Source organism: Taudactylus pleione, unplaced genomic scaffold (genome assembly GCF_031769625.1).
Source record: "Taudactylus pleione unplaced genomic scaffold, aTauple2 ptg000030l, whole genome shotgun sequence".
NCBI classification, from domain to species: domain Eukaryota; kingdom Metazoa; phylum Chordata; class Amphibia; order Anura; family Myobatrachidae; genus Taudactylus; species Taudactylus pleione.
This window is the reverse complement of record NW_028284432.1, coordinates 4,364,119-4,387,004: the sequence shown is the minus strand read 5'-3', so window position 1 is coordinate 4,387,004 and position 22,886 is coordinate 4,364,119. Positions and strand designations below refer to the sequence as shown.

The window sequence follows — 22,886 nt, the reverse complement described above, 5'->3', positions numbered from 1 at the left end:
TGCGAGACCCAGAGCGACGGGCAGCCTCCGTCGTGCGCATGTGCATTTGGGTACCATCGACCCGCATGCGATGCGTCCTGCGCTCGCGAGCGGGTCTGAATGAGACCCTCTGTTCGCTCCCATAGAGGTGTTCACAGAAATGGGCAGCGTGTCTGCGATTTAGAATGTACCATATATGGACAAATTACCAGCATCCCTGCATTGCGGCACTTTGCACCCTGCAAATTGCTGCTAATGGAATTTTAGGAACATAAACTTTGTCTTTTCTGATGGATACATTTTGTCAATAAATTAAAAAAGATTCTTGCATTGATCTGTAAATAAAATGCACATACTATTTATATTTAAATATACAACAGATTGTGACCCTTTTAATACATCGGCATGGACTAGTCTTTTGACACATATTCTATTCCTTTATTTTTTTTATAATCAAGTGTTTATAAGAAGAAAAAAAAAACCAGAAGTCAAGTGTTGGCAGCCCCCCCCCCCCCCAAATTAACCAGTATCAAGCGGTGACAAGGCGCTAACCCCTTTTGACCATAGTGCAGGGCTCAACAAATCCCGGGCGCCAGGTCACCATTGCGATTAAGATTTTAGTCCTGGCGACCGGGATTTCCAAGCCCCCCGCCCCACTTCTCTCGCCGCAGGGAAGCTCCTGCCGGGTGCCCGCTGAAATCTTACCGGCGGACGCCCGGCTCCCCACAACGGCAGCTGGAGCTCATTCTTGTGCTCCGACGTACGGCTCCTCCCACGAGCATTATGGGAGACACGTTATGACGTCTCTCCCATAGTTCCGAAGAGCGGCAGACAGCAGTGGACGCAGGATCGTGGCCTAAGGTAAGTATTCTGTTTTTTTTAAATTTTATTTGTGTGTGTGCGTGGCACACTAATGGGGGGCATCCACTAGACGATTTTATCCCTGTCCAACCTTGAAGTTTCCCTTGAAATTTGATCTTCCACTCTGAACAATTTGCAAAAGATTTGCAAACGACCTAACAAACTATGGCCCTCATTCAGAGCCGTACGCTCTGAGCAGAGCGCACGCTCTGCATGAGGGCCGGGCTCCATTTTCATGGAGCGTCCTCCTGGACGCTCGTATAGCTGTGGGTCACCACCCACAGGCTATACGAGCGTGCATTTTGATGGCCGCGATGGTCGTGACCATCGCGACCATCGAAATTGCGAGCCGGAGCCTGCGGTTGAGGTTTTCAACCGCAAGCTCCAGAGTGATTTTGGCTCTATCAGAGCCAAAATCACTCCCACTGACATCACTAGTGATGTCAGTGGGCCGGCTTCTGACGGGAGGCGTTCCCGTGGGAACGCCCCCGTCAGGGAGGCACGCCCCCGGCACACCCACCAAAGGGGGCGTGCTGTCAATCAACATTGACAGCACGCCCCCTTTGATCGGACACAACGAGCGAAGGAAAGTCCTTCGCTCGTCGTGTCTGGCGCATGCGCACGACGGAGCTCCCTCCGTCGTGCGCATGCTCAGTGCAGACCATCGACCCACTTGCGAGCGGACAGCCGCTCGCGAGTGGGTCTGAATCAGGCCCTATGTTGTTTCAATCTGTGATTGAGAGCTTTCAGCTATAGTGGGCAGATAGTGGTTCATCGTTTGATCGTTCAGCGTGAACGATGTGTAAACGATTTATAAGCAATCAAGTGAAATTGACCTGCATGTTCAGTCGATGGAGGAGACGATCAAACGACCAGCGGGAGCGCGCATCGTACATCGTTAGAAACAATTACTGCACGATTTGCAAACAATGTTTTATGATTTTATCATAATCGTTCAACTTTATCGTTTAGTGGATACCCCCCTTTAGAGGGGACTTACTACAGGGGACTTACTACAGGGGGCACTAATATAGGGGGCTTACTTCTGGGGCACTATTTCAAGGGGCTTACTACTGGGGGCACTAATACAGGGGGCTTACTACAGGGGGCACTATTTCAAGGGGCTTACTACAGGGGCACTAATACAGGGGGCTTACTGTAGGGGGCACTATTTCAAGGGGCTTACTACTGGGGGCACTATTTCAAGGGGCTTACTACTGGGGGGCACTATTACAGGGGGCTTACTACTGGGGGCACTATTTCAAGGTGCTTACTACTGGGGGCACTATTTCAAGGGGCTTACTACTGGGGGCACTATTTCAAGGGGCTTACTACTGGGGGCACTATTTCAAGGGGCTTACTACGGGGGCACTAATACAGGGGGCTTACTACAGGGGGCACTAATACAGGGGGCTTACTACAGGGGGCACTATATCAAGGGGCTTACTACAGGGAGCACTATATCAAGGGGCTTACTACTGGGGGCACTATATCAAGGGGCTTACTACTGGGGGCACTATATCAAGGGGCTTACTACTGGGCGCACTATATCAAGGGGCTTACTACTGGGCGCACTATATCAAGGGGCTTACTACTGGGGGCACTATATCAAGGGGTTTACTACTAGGGGAACTACTACAAGGGGCTTACTGCTGGGGGCACTACTACAAGGGGCTTACTACTGGGGGCACTTTTAAAAGGGGCTTACTACTGGGGGCACTATTACAGGGGGCTTACTACTAGGTTGAGGGGCACTGAAAGTGCATGTGTGGTGGTCTATACAAGCTTTCATATATTTTGATAATGGACGATGGTCTGGCTCCTAAGCTTTTAAGATGGCTCCTAGATTTTACAAAAATTTGTCGAGCCCTACCATAGTGAGATGTGTGCCATGGTGACCATAGTTTGTGACATTTGGGCAAAGTTCCTCTAGCTGAATACAGAAATATATCTGTGGTTAACAGTGTCATTGACTATGGAGACCCAGTTGTGAGAGAGAAGGGCATCAGCTCCGAGCCATGTCCAGGCTATAATAACCTTGGCCAAAGATAACAACTTAAAAACATACTTAAAGGTTATGACATTAAACTATTCTTCAAGGGAGAAACCAAAAAGACATACTGTATAAGGAGGTCAAGGGGTGGGGGAGCAAGGCAGATAGAGTAGTAGGGACACAGTCTCGCGCCTGGTCCAAAAAAAAGGGTGCACAGCCTGGCACTCCCAAAGGAGTTGGAATCTGCCCGAAACCCCATACTAAAAAGACTAAACGAAGTATAATACTTTCTTTTTCCCCGCAGAATATATCTGCTGGTGGCGAACATAGGCAGTAGCATCCTGTACCTTTTTAAATGACATTTTACACTGCACAGTTGACACTCAGCAGTCCTGTTTATACCCTTCTATGAGAAAGCACTGGGTTAAGTACAAAGGTGATAAAAGCTGTGAATTGAATCTTCTGTGGTTGACCACATGTGAAAACACTTCCTGCATGTGTGTAACCAAAGTGAAAGGAGACCGTCTGTTTGAGGTTTTCATTCCGTTGTGCAATAGTTCTTATGCGGCTAATGCAGAGTTGGAGCAAAGAAAATAAAGAGGAACATTTTGACACCTCGGCAAAACCATGTTGCACTGCAGGTGGGGCAGATTTAAAATAAGCAGATAGAACGGACGCTGTTCCACCTGCCGGCCACTGTGTCTTGCGGTGGGAGGGCAGTATCTCTCACTGTTGCTCTGCATGGCACTAAAGAGAGAGAGCGAAAGCCCAGCAGGTCAGGAAATAGGCCACTCCCCCAGCGTGAAACAGAACAAGGGTGTAATGCACAGCCATGCAGCCAATGTGATTCCCCCTTTTAGTGCGCTGAGTACCCCTCCCAAATGCTGTGAGGTTTGCAATTGCTCCTTTAGCTGTGCAACATGTTTTGTCCTTTTATTTGTTTGCTTTGCTACTAACTACACAAGCCCCCTGGTGTGTACAAGCATCAGTCCGTTCGGGGGATTAAATTGTTGGGTTTTTTTGGGTGCCCATTACTTAAAGGAGCTCTTCAATTGTTTCTGCTGATGGTGCAAGTGCTGCAGGTGCCCATTACTTCTGCTAGCACCTACCTGATGTGGTGAGCCGAAATCCTCAGTCCAGCTTCTAAACTCCCATACGCAAGCGAGCCCAGTGCTTTTAGATGGGTTTAGCTGCTTTACGCTTCTAAAACCCAGTCCATTTGGGCGCGATAAGTAATGGGCACCCAGTTACTCATGCCGCACTGACACAAACAATTGTTATTGCCTGGCACTTTAGACGGGAAATCAGGCACGAGAGGGCGCAAAAAAACTATTGATGTGATCTGCCTGACTTGTTGCAGTATTTCTGTGTAGGAGTTCATTACTTTCCAAGCTGTGATGCTTATTGATAAGCAATCTTTTTTTTTAATTATATGGACAGTACAGGTGATAGTAAGACCTGCAATTAGGACACGAGTCACCTCTGATCAGATGCTATATCTGGTGTAGTATTGGCAAGTCTTTGCTGTTCACTCCTGTGTTTTTCTCCAGAAATATCGTTACAATGTAATATGCTTTGCATACAGGTGTAGACAGCACTAGTCAGGTTATGCCTGCCCTAAAAAGATCAGGAGTTAATAAAGCTTAGAGAGTAAAGGCTTGATTCGTGGTGTGTAGGATTCATACACAATTGAAAACAAATTAATTGGGACTTTTCTGTTATTGGCAGGGGGGGGAGAAAGTTACTAATTTACATGTCCTGGGTTTCTTACAGTTACTGCAACGCATCTGTCCTCACATACATTTGTATGAGGCTTATTCTGGAGTTTGTGTTTGTAAGCTGAGGCGTCCGATGGATTAGTTGAATTCCACAAAACTAGTGATTAAGTGATTGTGTCGTTTGTGAAGTGATTGGTTGAAATGACGTAACATGTCTTTACAATCACTGTCATATCCTCATATCCTGGCGGTTACAGATGTTGTTTTTTCTTTTTTTTCCTCCATAAAGTCAGTTGGAGATGAGTAAATTTGCAAATATTACTAACAACTAAAATTACTGATGAAACGCGTTTCACAGAATTTAAAGTTCTGTCGATATGTTGAAGTCCAGTTTTACTGTAAACGTTTGCTTTCTTCTAAAGTCACATTTTAAGCTGTTTCTAGGTTATGATTAGACCTGTGTTGTCCATGTTGATGGTGGTGGCAATTTGTTTAAATCCACTGAATCCATTGGGGGTAAAGGGATGGGAATGCACAGTCTAGTATGCTGTACCTACTGGAGTTGGAGCATAAACTCTATACTGAGGAATGGGTATGAAATACAGCCGCCGGTTCATATCACAGCAGTGGCATCCCGAAGGTTCAACATCCCGACAGGGGCTCCTAAGTATATTAACCCTCCCTTAGTGGTGCCTAACCAACTCCCCTGCTCAAACCCTAAAGCTGGGTACACACTGACAGATATATTGGCCTTTCAATTGATCAGCCAATATATCTGCTGCCCGTCGGCCAGTGTGTACCCACGATATGTCTGAACGTCGTCGTTCACAGACATATGCTGCACAGCCGATGGACCGATATGTTTGCAGACATATCTGTCTATCGGCAAGTGCGTATGGGTGGTCTGCAGACCGTCTGTACACACACAGCGGCAGCCGCGGGGAGGCGGTCGGGACACACCCTTGACCCACTCACCCCGGCCAGCGGGACCCGTGGCCGACACAGATGATGGCCGTTCAGTGTGTACCTACTGAAATAGGGGAGCCACACCAACTGCCACCCCAAACTCTGCCAATCATCGCCGGCTGGGATTCACTGGCAGCTGGTGTGGCTTCCCTATGTGAATTTTGGACTGTCACACACTTAGCACACAGTCACTGAAGAGGGACTTTCCAAACTCCCTGTAGAATAGGAATGATACTTGCAAAATAGACGTTTTGAGGTATTTTTTGAATCTTAAATCATTAAAAAAAAAAAAAAAACTTTTCCATGAAGGTGGACTTCTACTTTCAATTTGAATAGAATTCAGAGGTTCAAAGTTAAAAAATACAGAATTAATTTGGGCTTTCCCACACTCTGGTTCAGACAACGGGGTGGAGATATGCTGATAGTAACCTACTCTATAGCAGTTTCCCAAATTCCGCCATTACAGTCCGGGTTTTAAGGATATCCATGCTTGAGTCCAGATGGTTAAATCAAATTGACTGAGGTACTAACCTGTGTTCAAGCTTGGATTCTTAAAATCTGGACTGTAATGGAGGAGTTTGGGAAGCTCTGCTCTATAGGTATGCAATCGGGAAGCCGGCGGACCTAATCACGACAGCTGCCTTCCCGACTGTTCTATCCCGGCAAGGGGCTAAAGACAGGCGTCGATATGCCGACGCCTGTCATTAGACATATGTCGGGAGCCCGGCATCCCGATCGAAGGGGCGCCAGGCATGGATAGCCGCACGCTTGTGGAGGGCTAGGTTTAGTGTTCCTGGGGGGGAGGGTCTTAGGGTTGGGCATCCCCCCTGGGAGGTTAGGTTTAGGCTAGGGGAAGGGGGGGGTTAGCGTTAGGCACCCCACCTGGAGGACTTAGGTTTAGGCGGCGGGGAGGGGGGGTTAGGTTTAGGCACGGGGGGGGGGGGGGGGGAGGTTAGGGTTAGGCATCCCTAAGGGAATGTAAGGGGGTAGAAATAGGTTAGTATATACTTACCTTTGACGATCAGGATTTCCTCCTCTGCCGGGACGCCGCTGTCGGGTTTCCAACCGCCGGGCATGGGTCCGGCGGTAAATCATACTGATTCCGCTCTATAGTACATCTTACCCTTTATCATGCAAATTTTTGTAACTCGCACAATTAGCATAAATCGGGAAAAATAAACATCTTAAGTTACATGCCTGCAGTTACATACCAACGTTTTGCGCTTTTATTTGCCCGTTATATTTCCTTGAAAACGGGAAAATAAAAGCCCGAAACGTCAGATTACTAGACTTGCTGCTTTGGTGCATTTATTTAATGGCATGAGACCAGTGGAGTAGTATATAACATTTTCCCCCATGATTTTTCATCTTCCATTTTTGCCGTCAATTGCTTTTAGGTCTTGAGCCTCACCGTGCGTAGTTAGCCATGACCGTCTGAAGGGCCGACGTTTGCTTTTCGTTCTTATAACACTGATAACGTCCATGTTAGGTAATTACTGTGAGATTGGAACTGTTGCTGTTACGTGCCCTTTAAACCTGAGCATCTCTGAGAAAAGGATATATGATAATTTCCTGTGTATACAAATGTCCTATGTATCTCGTTACAGAAACAATAGAAAAAAAAACCCTGTACTGAAGGCCTAGGAGCCACTAATTTATCATAGATGACTCCGTTCTGCTGGGCTTCAGTTTCCGTTTACAGGGTCACCCTGATGCTGGGCAGCGCACATTGGCTGCTTCATGTATTAGACTGCTTCTATATGTCAATGTGCATTTTTATGCTGGTAACTTTGTCTAAAGCTCAATATTATTAGGAAGTAAGTAAATATATATAAATTATAAAAACAAAAGAACAAGTGCTCATAGGGCACCAAATCACTGTGACAAGGGATATAGATTCTGCCCAAGTTCATGCTTCCTTTAGAGCAGGGGTGTGGAATCTTTTTTTTCTGCCGAGGGTCACTTTGATATATATACAGTATATTATTATTTGCGGGCCTGGTGCAGGCCACGCCCCTCCCTGTGACATCATACGAGGATGGGGTCACAATCACTGGTGATTACAGCAATGCCGGGGGGCTCCTGAGAATGCTTCGGGGGACTGTAAAGCTGGCCAACACACATAGCGATATTTTACCCGATCTGGCCGATTCCGACACATTTAAACGACAGATTGTGTAAAATATGGCCAAATCGTGAGTCCCCACTCACGATCACGATGCGCGTCCCCGCTGGTTGCGCATCGCATCTTCAGATCTGCCGTGCTGTAGGGCAGATCTGCCAATCTGGGATACAATGCACTGGAGAAATGTCTGGCTGCACGATAGATCGTTTGACGATTGGACACTGCAAACACCAAATCGTGTGCAGAGCTGCCGGGGAGAGTTTTCAAGGGAAATCGTGCACGATGTCGGATCGTGAACACATCGCTATGTCTGTGGTCAGCATTAGGGGAGCGGTGTGACCATTTGAAGCATTCCAGGCGACACTGCTCCATAGATTCTGGCTGCAGGGTGCCATTCTAGGCACCCTGCTAGCCCAATGAGGCTAGCAGAAAAAAGCTGAGGGCCAGACCAAATGATGCCGGGGGCCTTATACGGCCCTCGGCCCTGAGGTTTAATGATGTCCATATCTATATAAAAATCTAATTAAAATAAATTATATTATTTAAAAACAACAAAATAATTCCATCAAGGGTATGCAATTGTTTCTGCCAGCAGCTGTCAGTGGTGAGCGCCCGAGGGAGCAATTCAATTGTTGGCCCATTCAGCAGCAATCGCTGCCGGCATAGGCAATTTAGTTTGCAGCCTCCTGAGGTGGTGAGCAGAAATTTGCGATAAGTCCGTGGCTTGGCTGCCAAAGTCTGTTCGTGACAAAACTAGTTGGTCGTGGCCTTTGGGACTCCAGACATTGTGATGTCACACGCCGTTCACAGTGGCCGGAGTCTTGGTCGAGTGATCACATCCTGCTAGTAAGGACTTGCCTGGCGCTGTGGCTGCCCGCTGGTGCTATCCGGAGGTATCGAATTTGCATGCCGAGTCTGGAGTTTGTAATCTACCCGCTGATCCTTACTATAATGTACGTGAGCATTGAAATATAGTAAAGTGATTTTTACAATTTAATTAATTTGTGACCTACAATTTCTTTTTACATCTGCTGACATTATGAGCCTGTGGTTAAGGCTCCAAGGAAGGAGCTGCACAGACCTATTGGTGTTTATGCTAGAACGGACTTACTGTGGAGATTCATTAGGACTGAGTGCATATTTCTCATTTTTGTTGATAGATATATATATATATCTATCTCTCTATCTATATCTCTATTATCTCTATTATAATAAAGGCACCCATAGCCATAAAATTAAAACCGCTGACATGTGGAGTGAATAACATTGATCATCTTGTTACAATGGCATCTGTCATGGAGACAGATATATAAGGCAGCAAATGATGTGTTGGAAGCAGGAAAAATTACCAAGCATAAGGATCTGAGTGAGTTTGGGCCAAATTGTGATGGCTAGGGGACTGGATCAGAGCAGGTCTTAGCAGGAGTTCTCAGTATGCAGTGGTTAGTGCCCATCAAATTGTTGTCCAAGGAAGGACAACCGGTCAACTGGCATCATGGTCATAGCTGCCCAAGGCTCATTGACGCGCGTGGGAGTGGAAGCTAGCCTGTCTGGTCTGATCCCACAGAAGAGCTACTGTAGCACAATTTGCTGAAGAAGTTAATGTTGGCTATGATATATAGGTGTCAGAACACACAGCGCATCACAGCTACTGCATATGGGGCTTTCCACTGCTGAAAGCGCCTACAATGGGCACGTGAGTGCCAGAACTGGACAATGGAAGATGGTGACCAGGTCTGATGAATCGCGTTTACTTTTATATCATGTGGACAGTCGAGTGCCTGTTCGTCATTTACCTGGCGAAGAGATGGCACCAGGATGCACTATTGGAAGAAGGCAAGCCGGCGGAGGCAGTGTGATGCTCTGGGCAATGTTCTGCTGGGAATCCTTGGGTCCTTCCATTCATGTGGATGTTACTTTGACATATATCGCCTAATTAAATGTTGTTGCGGACCAAGTGCACCCCTTCATGGCAACGGTATTCACTGATGGCAGTGGCCTCTGTCAGCCGAATAATTCTACCTGCCACACTACAGAGATTGTTCAGGAATGGTTTGAGGAACATGACAAAGAGTTCAAGGTGTTGACTTGGCCTCCAAATTCCCCAGATCTCAGTCAGATCGAGCATCTGTGGAATGGGCTGGAAAAACAAGTTTGATCCCTGGAGGCTCACTTACAGCAACTTACAGGACATACAGGATCTGCTGCTAACGTCTTGGTGTCAGATACCACAGGACACCTTCAGAGGCCTTGTGCAGTCCATGCCATCAATGGGTCAGAACCTTCCTGACAAGTCTTTGTACAATAATGTCCATCTTCATGCACCATAGTATACGTTACAGAAGACCATTTAGGAGTCACAGCACTTTGTGTATGTGAGGGCTCCTGTAACTTTAAAGTTACTTATTTTGTTTTGGAACTGTCTTTTAAGGAAAAACCAGAAACCACAGCAATTATTATTTTTTTTTTAATTAAACCATTGGCAAAGTGTAGTACGTGTTATTGCCAGGCATGTGGGATACGTGTGTCTTTCATATGACATCCAGCACTGAATCTTTACATTGAAGGGTAGTTAATGCTGTTCTGATACTGGGCCTTGATCTGTCGCAGTATTAGTGGTGAGTGATGGTTGGCACATGTGACACTGGAATATGCCATTGGCTGTTTCCCCACTTGTGGATTACATTTATTTCTGCTTATTTTACTGTTGCAGGCGCCTTTGTATTACTCAGAAGGGCGATTAGTTCAATCACAGTTAGAATAAAAATGAAATAAAGTAAAACATACAATAGGAGGATGCTTCTTTTGATAAAGCATCTTAGGACCTGACTCCAAGATTTACGCAATGCCGATATTTACGCTGATGGAACGATTGTTTGCCATGTCGCACTAAGCACTTGCAGCAATTGTATTACGATCACACTCACACAGAGGATAACTCGCAAAGTGAGTGACAGGTAGTCAGCGCTTGGTGGAGGTAACGGGGAGTGGCTAGGCCAACACAGGCGTTCCAATGGCGTGCATAAATTAGTCATTGCGATCTTCACAGCATGAGAGCTCTCTGCATGTCAGGAGAGACGCAGTGTTTGCGTTTGGTCAGACTTGCATATCGGGCAGCCATGCAGCTTGTAAGTCGTCAATGTTACCGATGTTTACGCTGTTGTACGTCGTCAGACTGATATGAAAAGGCAGCAGTGGGCGTAATTATAGTCAGCATATTTTCGCAACTGCGATCTGTAATGGTGCGTACACATTGTACGACTTTCATGAACGGTAACTATATCGTTCACTTCTTTGCAGTCACCAACCTGACAACGACCAATGACGCGCGTTCCCGCATGGACGATAAAGATATCTTTCATCGTCCATGCATGCAGGCCAACTTAGACGATATCGTCAACTTTGCCTGTTCAGAGATGTGGCGGGATGACTCATTGAAAGATCTTTGAAAGATATCTTTCAAGTCGTTGGTGGTACAGATTGTGCCGTGTGTATGCACCATAAGAGATTGCAGCTGCGATTACATTAGTGTATGTATCTCAGAATCATTTCTAGGAGAACAGCTCTCCGTAATGATCTTCTTCAACCCTGTAGCTTGCCTCACCAGCACTGAGGGTGCACTGCAGGCTTAAGGTGTGTATCCACTACGCCAGGGATTTGACAAATCCTGTGGGCCAAAGCGCCATGGCTACCAGATTTTGTTGCCTGGCTACTAGATTTTGCAGTGAGGTAGGAAGCAGATCCTCATCAGCTCCAGCAGAGATTCGTACCTTTAGTATTGCGGTGTTCAGATCATGCACAGGAGTGCATGTGCTGAGTGTCGCCTGCGGTGACTGCTGCACCTGTGTCCGTCCAGGCCTACACTATAGACTCCTCTCCATCCTGGCCTGCTCTGATCCTCCTGTATGTCCCGGCTGTCCACTGTCTCCTATCTCAGGCTGCATAGAGCTCTCTGGTAGTAGGCCAGGGATTGCGGAGCGGCTTCTGAGGGACAGTGGTGTGACCACAAGGGGAGGGGGGTTTTGTTGTACTTTCTGGCAACATTATTTTATGTGGTCCTTATTACTGGAGGGTGGGGGGTGGAGCAGGGGAGCTGTGCAGAGCAGTGAGGAGGCCTCCATTTTACTGTATCCATTCAACTGTGACCATTTTGTGGACTAGTATAGTGTATATAACAGTTACATAACACACAGAGCTGTGCTCCTCCCTCCTGTAATTTTTTTGGGGGTGGTGGTCTGGCTCCTACACTTTAATCCTGGCTCCTAGATTTTAGAAAAATTTGTCAAGCCCTGCACTACGCGATATTAATGGTCAACTGAACGATAACGACATCTTTATCGTTCAGTCGCCCATTAATCATGCACAATAATGTCGGAAACGACCAGCGATGCACGCTCCTGCTAGTCGTTTCCGACATCAATCATCGGCTGAACGTGCCGGCCCATCTGCTGATAACGACAGATTGACCATGTTCAGGGATGAGGGAGGATGCCTACACTGAGCGACATATCGTTCAGTGTAGGCACTGCAGGGGAAGAGGAACGACTGTACGATTATGATGTCGTAATCGTACTGTCTTCCCTGGGTCGCGTGGTGGATACGCACCTTTACTTTGTAAATATATTGGTTTATTATTGTTTATTTAAAAGGCACCTCAAACATCTGCAGTGCTGTAAACGAAGTATGTAAGGTGCAGATCAAACTCGTACAGCATAGTATAAAGAGGGTACTATATGGCACATTTATAAATGTTTAAATGAAATAGACACTGGACTGTGTGCTTGTTGCCCTGATCCACCTCCTGCCATAGGAGTTCTTTGTTATGCCCTAACGATGCCCGTGCATACTGTACCTGCAGCACCTACATCACATACTGTACACAGACATGTTTTCTCTGGAAAATCTCTGCTTTGTGTGATGCTTTCTCTGAAGGTTATGGTCGTGATTATTTCATTTTATTATGAATACTGGGTACACACTTGGCCAACCCAGAGGCCGAGCAGCCGCCTCGCGGACAGAGCAGCCAATTTGGTAAGCTATACACATTTACCAATCGGCCTCTCGATAAGTCTGACACAGGCATCACAACTAGGTGGGCAAATTTAAATGCCCACCTAGTCGTGATGTCGGTGTCGGTGCTCCCTGAAGCCAGTGTACGGGTGTTCGGCAGTTTGCCCGTAAACACAGGCCAATATACCGATATATCGGCATGAACTGTGCTGCTGGCAGGGTGCGATGTATCTGTGAACGACATAGTTCAGACATCGTCTGTACACACCCGCTGTTCCACTATGTAACATGTTGTTTGATGGCTGTATGGGCGCATAGTGTGTACTCTGCATTACAGTGATATAGCACCAGCATATTCCAATACGGATGAAAAAATATGGTTTGCCATTATTTATTACCAGTTAGCGCATACATATTCTGCAGCGCTTTACAGAGTACATTTCAGTCATTCACATCCGTCCCTGTCCCAGTGGAGCTTACAATCATTATTCGATATCACATGGACACACACATACACACTTACACTTATCACACAAGATAATTAGCATGCCACTAGTGTTTCTGGAGTGCAGGAGGAAACTGGAGCCCCCGGGTGAACTCTATTGGGAGAACATACAAACTAATTACAGACAGGACCTTGGTTAGGAATGGAACTCGTGAGCTCAGATCTAGAGAGCAGTAATGCTAACCACTACGCCATCTGCATTGAGTTATGTTACCATAACGCCCGCCAAGAAATGCTTTGTGATTCTCGCTTCGGTACTAATTCATCTTTAAAACTGGATTCTACGAGTAGGTTTTCATACTAAAATCTGCATTTGAAAACTATAGTGCAATTTTATTTTTTTTTATTGCTAGTTCTCTCCTTCTTGACTTGAACGCTTACAATGTCTAAGAACAATATGGCAGCCCAATAACTCATTACCATTTTGAAAACTAGAAAACCTACCACAATAGTTTTTTATTTGACAGAAGATGGGGGTAACCTGGGCATTAGAAACCCCCCCCCCACCACCATCTCTATAAAATTGTATGTTTTGTATAGTGTTGAGTGTAATTGTCAGACAATCGCTAGGGGAGAAGGCATGTCGTTTTAAAATGGGGTCTCCCGTCTTTCAAATAAGGGTGCCCCTGAGTGCATAACAACGATAGGGGATTTAAGGCATACATTGTAAACTTGCAAGCAGGGCCTTTCTGTCTGTCTGTCTGTCTGTTATTACCCAGTTTTGTTCTATTAATGTTTCCAATTGGAAAGCGCAACGGAATATATTGCGCTATATAAGAAACTGTTAATAAATAAATACATTTAAGATGCCCTCCCCTATCTCTGGAATACGTAATGTAGGGTGATCACCAGACTATAACTAGTATTTAATTGCTCCGTCGGGCGCCCCATGGCTAACAGCCACAGGCGAAAACTATTGCATTCACACCTGGTGCTGTCTCATTACAACATGGCCTCTTCCCCTGCTCCCCACCAGTAGTTATTACTGAGGGGTCTAGGTAAGCATTTTTTTTTTTTTTTTTTATTTACTTTATTTGAAATCGTTCATGAAGACAAGTGGGACTTCAGGACTTTTATTGTACGAGTCCCATTGCTACTTGGCACTAAAGGTGTTAATAGTTATGTACTAAATTATAGCCTGAAGCTGGGTACACGCCATGTGCTATATCTCCCCATCGCGGATCGGAACGAGATATTCCGCACATCGTATAGCGTCTACCCCCGATTCAACGTTCCCTGAGTTTCGCCGTTCATTCAGTCGTCTCAATGGATATGCTGCGCAACCAACAGGATGATTCATTTAGCTACGTGGTATAGTTACATGCGGCTCGTGACGATACATTACGCTGTCATACACTGGATCGCGCAGTGTATGGCGCCAGCGATGTATAGTTACCTTACGACGTTGCAACCCAGTATTTGTATCTGTTAGTGTGTACCCAGCTTAAGGCTGTCTCTCCCTTCTCTGTCAACACATAGGGATAGATTTACTAAAAGGTCTAAAAACAATATCTGGAGGTGTTGCCCATAGCAACTAATCAGTTTGTAGCGACCATCTAGTATAGTTTAAAAAAAACATGTATAGTATTTAACTGGTTGCTAAGGGCCACTCCATATAATCTATTGACTGTTCTGGAGACAAACCCGCTAGTGTTTGAAACACCTGTTAAAACAAGTTATAAACCATTATATATATAAATCACATTGTGTTTATCTGTTTGTAGTGTCTTTGGTGTATGTAAATGTAGGCTTCTCATTGCGTTGTCAGAAGCGTTCAAAGGAAGACAATGTAATGCAAAGATGTATGGTCATCGGGAACAGGGATTATTCTTTTCACATAGGTCACCGGCATTAGAATTATGTACATAGCCTTATTTGAAAGATTTGCAGAACAAGAATAACATGCAAAACAGGACCTAGAGATCTTTATTGTAGGTTTGTGTTTGTTTTGCATTTTTGCACATAATTTATTTATTTTTTGGATGTTTAATGCATTTGCTGCAGTTCTCTGGTTAGATACTTATTTGCATCCCACACAGGATAGAATTGCTCACTACATGCTTGCTATATTAACATCGCCTTATGCTGGAGCAGGGGATGCATAAAATGTGGCAGATTACGGCATGACAGCGCTAATGTTCTGCTAATTAATTGTGGCTGGGAGCCCCCTGGTATTTGTTGCCTGTATGCAGGAGGCTTAGGTCGCCCAGATGATGCTGTATTGCGTTTCCCCACTAACGATCGCAGCAAGACTGCCAGCGCCTGAAGACTGAGATGGTAATTGTACATTCTCTGTTTCTATGGCAATTATAGGATTGTAAATGGGCATTCCAATATCTTCTGGAACGTGACCGTGTAATCATTTCAGTCAGCAGTCGCTCTGGGCATTGTCATCTTGGAGAAACGTTAGCTTTCTGCATCATCTCCATGGACCTCTCCCCATGTAGTGTGATGCTTTCTTGGTGTGCTGATAATGCTGTACGGATTCTCATTTGATAAGAGATACTTCCACTACCATGTGAGAGATTTCATGGCCATATATGGTAACATTTTCCTATTGGGACTGTTAGATTGTCACTAGGGTTACCTACTATTCCTCCTCCTGGTGACATTTCGTGTCTTCCCCCCTCCCATCTGGTTTGTCGAAGGATGCTGATTTAAATTAGTGTCCAGTGCATGAACAAGTGGCTGCATTGCACACAGCAGAATATAGCGGTTTAATTTTGCATAACCAAAAGGAGCTACATTAGAATCTGCAGATGAAAAGGTATAGTTTTACATTGTGCCTGCTCCTGTAACACGCAGGCAACAGTGATGCACGGACCATCTTTCCAAGTATGCTCTCTTTTGTCTGCTAATGGTGTCTTATATTTGCATCAATGATATTTATCTTACGTTGACCTACATTGATACGTTGAAATATTGCTTACGTAGTGTAGTATTCATTCTATTTTTCACACTGTATGAGGAATATTTGCTACAGGTTAAAAAACTCGATAGGGCGATGCCCGTAGTTTAGCACAATCCTATGCCGCACATTCGGATCCTCAAACTAAAATAACGTCATTTAGCGGCAAAATGCTTGGTGGTTGCGTTTTGTTTTCTTTGACAAATGTTTCTGGAATACATGATATAGAAGTATATTATCTTTTCACAGGTTTGCGGAACTCATGTTAAGAGCGGACAGCGTTTGAAGAGATCGTCCTTAGATTTGGTGGAAAAGGTAAATTTTCTAGATTTCAAGTACTTTGATTTTTTTTTTTGAATTCTGGAAGTTGAAATGAGAAGGGGTTACCAGCAGAAAGTCATGTGGTTATGTTTAGCACCTACCCGTATTTACTAACCACCAATTCGTAGTATCAGGTCTAATCTGTCAATACAAACTTGGTTATTTTTAATCCAGACTATCCCGAAGCTTCATTGTTAAGTGGGCCCAAGACAATCGTTGGGTAAAAATGATGCTGGGTGCTGTACGCGCGATACATCTTTCGTACAGCCGATGAACAATATATCGTTCAGTGCATCTGGCCACATGTACACACGATGTGTCTGTGAACGACGTATTTCACTGATACATCGCATCGACCGTGCAGCACAGCAGGAAAGATATATCTTGATGATATGTCGTTCACATTTGCCTGTGTGTACACACGACTGTCTCATTGGCTGACCTAAGGAACCAGCGACCGTGACCTTACAGCTGGTTCCTGTGGCCAGACATATTGTGCGACTGATTTTGGTAAGCATACACACCTGTCAGTTGGTCGTTCGGCCGGTCCCATGCCCTGTACCCTGTGTGCCGAGTTTTAGTTACGTACCGCTGCTTTTAATAGCTCTCTGAGACTTTGATTTATTCATTCTATTTGTTTCATTTCTTACATCCCAAAAAAATAATCTTAAAATAACCATTGAAACCTATACAATGGAATCAATGACAATAGATTCACCCGCATGGAATACACATTCAAGGCATTTTCTCTAGTATGTAGCTCCTTTTGCTACGAGTCACTTGCTAGAATTCTTGTAGGTTTACTGGGGAAGTGAACTCATTTGACATGAAGGAGGCGATTCATTGTTATGCGCGCCCCCTGCTGGGCGTCCATATGAATAGGCGACCTACAGAGTAATTCAATTGTTTCTCCCCTCGGGCACCCATTAGTATTTAACGCGCCTTAAAGCAGTGGGTTTAGCCGTACAAAGCAGCTAAACTTGTCTAAAGAAGTGGTTTGGGCGCCAAACCACCATTAGGGCGCCCCAAAACACCGGACTTTAAACAAATTTCTTCCTGCACCTCACGATGCTGCAAGAAGTAATCTGCTCCCCCCCCGAGCTTTAGTCGTCCAAACTGAGCAACAATTGAATTGCTCTGTCGGGCGTCCAATCGTATAGACGCCCAGCAAGAGCGTCATAAATAATTGAATTCTCCCCTAAAATGTCCTTCTGTAATTTAAAGAATAACTCTACTGAAAACTGAATTGAATATCCTTACTTAGGGGTAGATGTACTAAGCCGTGGATGGAGATAAAGGGCCAACCAATCTGCTCCTAACTGCCATTTTTCAAACACAGCCTGTGAAGTGACAGGTGCTGATTGGTTGGTACTTTATCGCTTTCCAAGGCTTAGTACATCTGCCCCTTGTACTCCAAAGATCTACTGGTTAGTTAATTAGCGTCTGTCAAAGGTAATCCTAGTACAGGGGTCTTCAACCCTGGCCCTCCAGCTGCTGTGGAACTGCACATCCCAGCATACACTGCCACCTTTTTTGATATAACAGCATGCTAAAACCATGGCAGTGCATGCTGGGATGTGTAGTTCCAATGCAGCTGGAGGGCCAAGATTGAAGACCCCTGCCCTAGTATGTTTGTATGATAATTGTTGTTGTAAATGATTGAAGACTCTTTTTGTAAAGTGCTGTGTGATATGTAAAAGGTGCATAATCTTTTGGGAACATGTTTAACTTACAATATTCCACCCAAGCTGAATTTTTCAATTGTGGCCCGGGAGCTCCATTGCTAAAATATGCAGACTCTTATTTAATTGTACAACTTACTTTGTATCCTCTCCACAGACTTTTTATAGCATTAAAATGAGAATGGAAGTTGCTGTATAGTCACCATGCTGGATCATACATGGTTACATGGCCAACACTGTGATGATGGGGTTGTGCGGTCTCATCGCTGAATGGCTGGCTCTGCTTTGTCCAGTTTGGTCCATAGTTGGCCTTATTGGACAAATATAACAATTTGCCTGTCAGGCTGAATGGCTGGATCTCACAAGGCTCCATTATTTTGGAAAGCCAATTACTGGCAGACGCAGCAGTGTGTATAGACTTTCCAGATTTCAGTTGGTTTGGGTTATTTGTGGTGATTGCCGGGGCTCCATCTTTATGAAGATTCTGGGCAAACTTGGTCTAATAGGTACACACTATAAGATTATCTCTCCAATCTGGTTACTTGGAAGGGAAATCTGGTAAGTATGGAAGCAAAACGGACAAAAACAGTTGTAAATAACAAATTGGTTAAATCAAATGGATTTAACCAATTTGCCTGAACGACCACTTTTTGTTTAATTTCCAGCATTTGGAACAAACGGTTGATTATCAATTGCTCCCATATATTACCAGACTTTCATTCCAACCAGCCAGATTGGACAGATAATCTTAAACTGGCCACACACACAGCGATTTATTTATTTATTTTCCCCCGATCTGGCCGATTCCGACACATCGTGAGTCCCCACTCATGATCACGATGCCATGTGCGCCCCCGCAGGTCACACATCGCACCTTCAGATCTGCCGTGCTATAGGGCAGATCTGACAATCTAGACTCAAACGCACTGTGACAAAGTCTGGCTGCAGGAGATGGGAGGAAGGTTGGAGAGCAGATCGTGTGCAGAGCTGCACAAGTTGTTAGTGTGTTTTAACAGTTTTGCTTTGCAGTAACTGGCTGACCAAGGGTTGGTGCCATGATCTCCACAGTGTACACCGATGGAAACCCAGAGAGTAGACAAATATCTCTTCCTGACCATCACAAATTATTTAAAATATCTTTTGTTCTTGTGCGCTCCTGAAGCACGTATATGGGTGTATGACTGCTATATTATGAAAGGCACCTTTTGTGTTGTGTTTAGTAACCCTTCGGCGTCATTCCCACTTGTGGTATGTTTGTCATTGGGGAAAAATTCAATCGTTTTTTTCGCGGCAGTTTGTGCTGCTGGGCGAGATCACCGTTGTCGCCCATCGCTTATCGCGGATATTGAACCCAAAATGCAGGGAATTAGCCGCCTGAGGTGACTAATCCAATGTTAAGAGACCCAAAAGCCAGGCACAATATGGTTAAGGCACCCAAAAGCCCTACTTTGATTAGATTTCTGCTCAGGAGGCGGAGACTGATAAGTAACGTGCGCGCCTAGCGGCACAAACTATTTGAATAGCTCCTGTCAGTATAGATGGGAGCTGTGGCCCCCCCCCAAAAAAAAAATAATAAATAAATATATATTTAATTCCCCCTTTTAGAAAGCGAAAATCTGTTTCTAGAGCTTTGGCAGTCACTTAGGTGCCCTGTGAGATTCTTGCGATAAACGCCAGTGCATGAAACAAGATGCCTGCTGAAAAATGCCGACAGATACTACACACCAGAATGGTAGTTAAAACACCAGTGGGGATAGGGTCATTAAAAGCAATGGGTTTTATTCTAATACCTGTTTATTTGCATTGTACTGGCACTAATGTCAAAATGCATTTAATGAACACCAGTGGGTATGAGGTCTTAACTAGAATACGTCTTGCATTCATGAGCTCGCTACGTGAACAAGCCTTTTGTTGCATTGTTTTGGCATCTCTTCAGCCACTAAAGCGTACAGCTAATTAAAATTAGTTTTTAAAGACCGTCGGGTAGCCAAAAGTAGCTGAGCATTTGTTACGATGGTATTCTTCAGTGTACTGTGAATGTCGTGCAGCATATGCTAGAAACACAGTGCCTGAGGCCACATCTGGACCTCAGTGACCCGCCTTGGGGCCCTCAGGGTACAAAGAATGTTTCTGTCTTTTGATATCCCTGTAAGCGTGCTGCATTTGTGCTACTGTTCTGCAATAGGATGCTGGTATATTCCTGCCTAATTGCCTATCCTTGCCAGTCAAGCAATGTAGTAAAAGACCACTGACCCTCAAAGTTAGTAAAGCATTACCCCACCACCCAACAGCCGAAGTTTCTTCCGCATCTCTAGAACAGGTAAAAAAAAAAAAAGAGGTGACTGCAGCCTGTTAGGGTATTTCCCCTGTGTATGAATGCACTGAATTCGTGCCTGCAGAACAATTGAAAGGCTGCCAGTCACTCTTGCAGGCCAGGTAGAGTAGCACATGAGACATTGAGGGCATTATTTAAAGGTAGGTGTAATCCCAGGTAGAAGGTACAGGTTGTGTCTCATATCCGCAATTCTAAAAACTGAAATGTCCAAAAAACCCGAAAGTTTTCAAGTGCAGACATGACACTGACCTCATGTGATGGGTTACAACGCAGGTGCACGGCCGATAACGTTCTCAATGGAAAAAGAGACCCCTTCAGCTGCGATACTGTATATCTTTTCCGCGCTGACATGACACTGACCTCATGTGATGGGCAAAAACGCTACTGTATATATCTTTTCCGCACCTGACCTCGTGGTGGGTCACGGTCTTAATGCAGGCGTACAGCAGACAGAGTTCTCAGGCGCTGCCAGCTTTGAATACAGTATATCTTTTCCGCACACGCTCAGATTCCCGCCACGGAACCTCGCCCGCAAAGGGTGAATACTTGCTGTGTTTTTGTTAATAACGTTATCTACTTACGTGTGAATAAGTGAAAGAAGATGATTGCTTATCGTAGCATCTAAATGCAGTGGCTTAGATAGAACACAAACTTTGTTTCATGCACAAAATAAAAATATATGGTATACAATCACCTTCAGGCTATTGACCTGATTCAGACCCGATCGCTAGATGCGACCACTCGCTCCCGGCGTATACAAATTCAGCTAAGTGACGTCAAGGCAGGCGATCGCACGGCAAGGCATAAGCACGCCCGCTATGTCTGGGCGAGCTATCACTTTGTGTATACAGATGCCCATTAGCGTATGGTGAGACGCCCACTAGCTCACGTCATCTCCAGGAAGTGTATTAAAACATTGGTACATCGAGGACCATCGGAAGCGATCGCAGCGGTAGCCCTCTACCCTACCGCAAGCACTGCGAGGATTTCAGTGTAAAAAAAAAAAAGGCTGGTGACGTGTACTATGACGCTGCCTGTTAATTATGCATGCCTCTGAATCGGTGTTGAGACACTCTGGCACGCCTGCGTTCGCACCTCCACTCCCCCGTTTTTACTGGCCTGCCTCTGTTACCACCCACAACGGCCTCTCCTGTCACTCATTACACTGGGCTGTGTTTGCAGGGTGAGCGAGCGGGTCCCGATTTCTATGAGTAGTTAGCGCACTGCGATGCATGCGCAGATTAGCGAACATCGTCATCAGCGAGCGGACGCTTGCTAGCGACCGGGTCTGAATCGGGCCCAATGTGTATAAGGTGTTTATGAAACTTAAAGGCGTTTCGTGTTTAGACCTGAGTACAGGGAAATCTGAAATCCTTCTGGTCCCAAGCATTTCGGATATGAAGACTCAACCTGTATAATTATGCATGCTTGAGAAAGTTATATTATGCTGCAGGGAGATTTTAAAACGTGTGGGCCAGTATGTATAGAAGAGAATGAATGCACCGCAGCTTAACTGTAAATTGCAGTGTAAAAATAAATCTGTGCAGTAAAAGCAGCCTTGCTTTCCCTGAATGCGTGTGTATATAAGTATAAATGTAACCCACATTCTTAATTGTGGATAGTGCAGTGTATTTCATCTTCATTATCCCCAGTTCTCCCCTCTAGGTGTAATGTGAGGCATGTGTGAGGCTCTTGTTATCATGCTGCCTGTCACTGTTGTCCAGTAACGTCTGACTGCTGAAGTATCCGAAAAGTCACTATTAAATGGAACTTGTCATCCATATAGGGGGGTATCCTCAGGATAGTGGTGGTGTTACTGCGTGCGGTCACAGCATCACGCCCAGCACTAAGTTGGAAAATGTAGTACACCTCAACTATGCCCCGAGCTTTGGGTGTGGTAAATTGCATTTATCTTACTCCCCAATAGGGCAACTAACACTTGGCTGCTTATGTTGGCGTAAAGGTCGCTAATATAGCAATGTTTATTATCCATGTCCTGTATTGTATTGTAATGTAATGTAAGGCACTGGTTACTTATTTGTCTATGTACTTCGTAAGGCGCTGCGGAACACTTGTGGCGCCATATAAATAAATGATGATGCAGTAATAATAATCATCTCTCGAGTTAAGTGCTGTGCGGGCAAGTGAATAGCTCCAGGCACTCATCCCGGGAGCTTAACACACTCGCACTGAATTTAATTCCTTCCATTGTTTTTATAAACATATTATATGCTTTTTTTTTTTTTTTCCTTACATAATTTGTATACAGAGGGTGTACATTGGGCAAATTCTGTGACTGGTCTGTAAATAAATTCTCTAAAGCAGGGGTGGGCACTAAGCGGCCCTCCAGCAAATCCCAGCATGCTTTACAACAGTGTTTTAGCATGGCCGAATAGCAAACCTGTAGCAGGGCATGCTGGTATGTGTGGTTCTACAACAACTGGGGGCCGCTTATTGCTCCCCCCTACTCTAAAGGCTGCTTT

General features: G+C 45.1%; 2 protein-coding genes across 3 annotated transcripts in view; both read left to right on the top strand.

Moving 5' to 3' along the window:
- Positions 1-22,886, top strand: part of CYRIA (CYFIP related Rac1 interactor A) — an 86,176-nt gene that overhangs the window by 14,620 nt on the left and 48,670 nt on the right. For both annotated transcript variants that reach the window (XM_088451843.1, XM_088451844.1), the window contains exon 2: positions 16,315-16,380. The gene's annotated coding sequence lies outside the window, so the exon portion shown is untranslated. The remainder of the gene's footprint in view (positions 1-16,314; positions 16,381-22,886) is intronic.
- Positions 1-22,886, top strand: part of LOC148539110 (uncharacterized) — a 126,367-nt gene that overhangs the window by 91,407 nt on the left and 12,074 nt on the right. Inside the window, exon 3 of the mRNA XM_088451837.1 lies at positions 16,315-16,380. Coding sequence (XP_088307963.1) covers positions 16,315-16,380 — 66 coding nt within the window. The remainder of the gene's footprint in view (positions 1-16,314; positions 16,381-22,886) is intronic.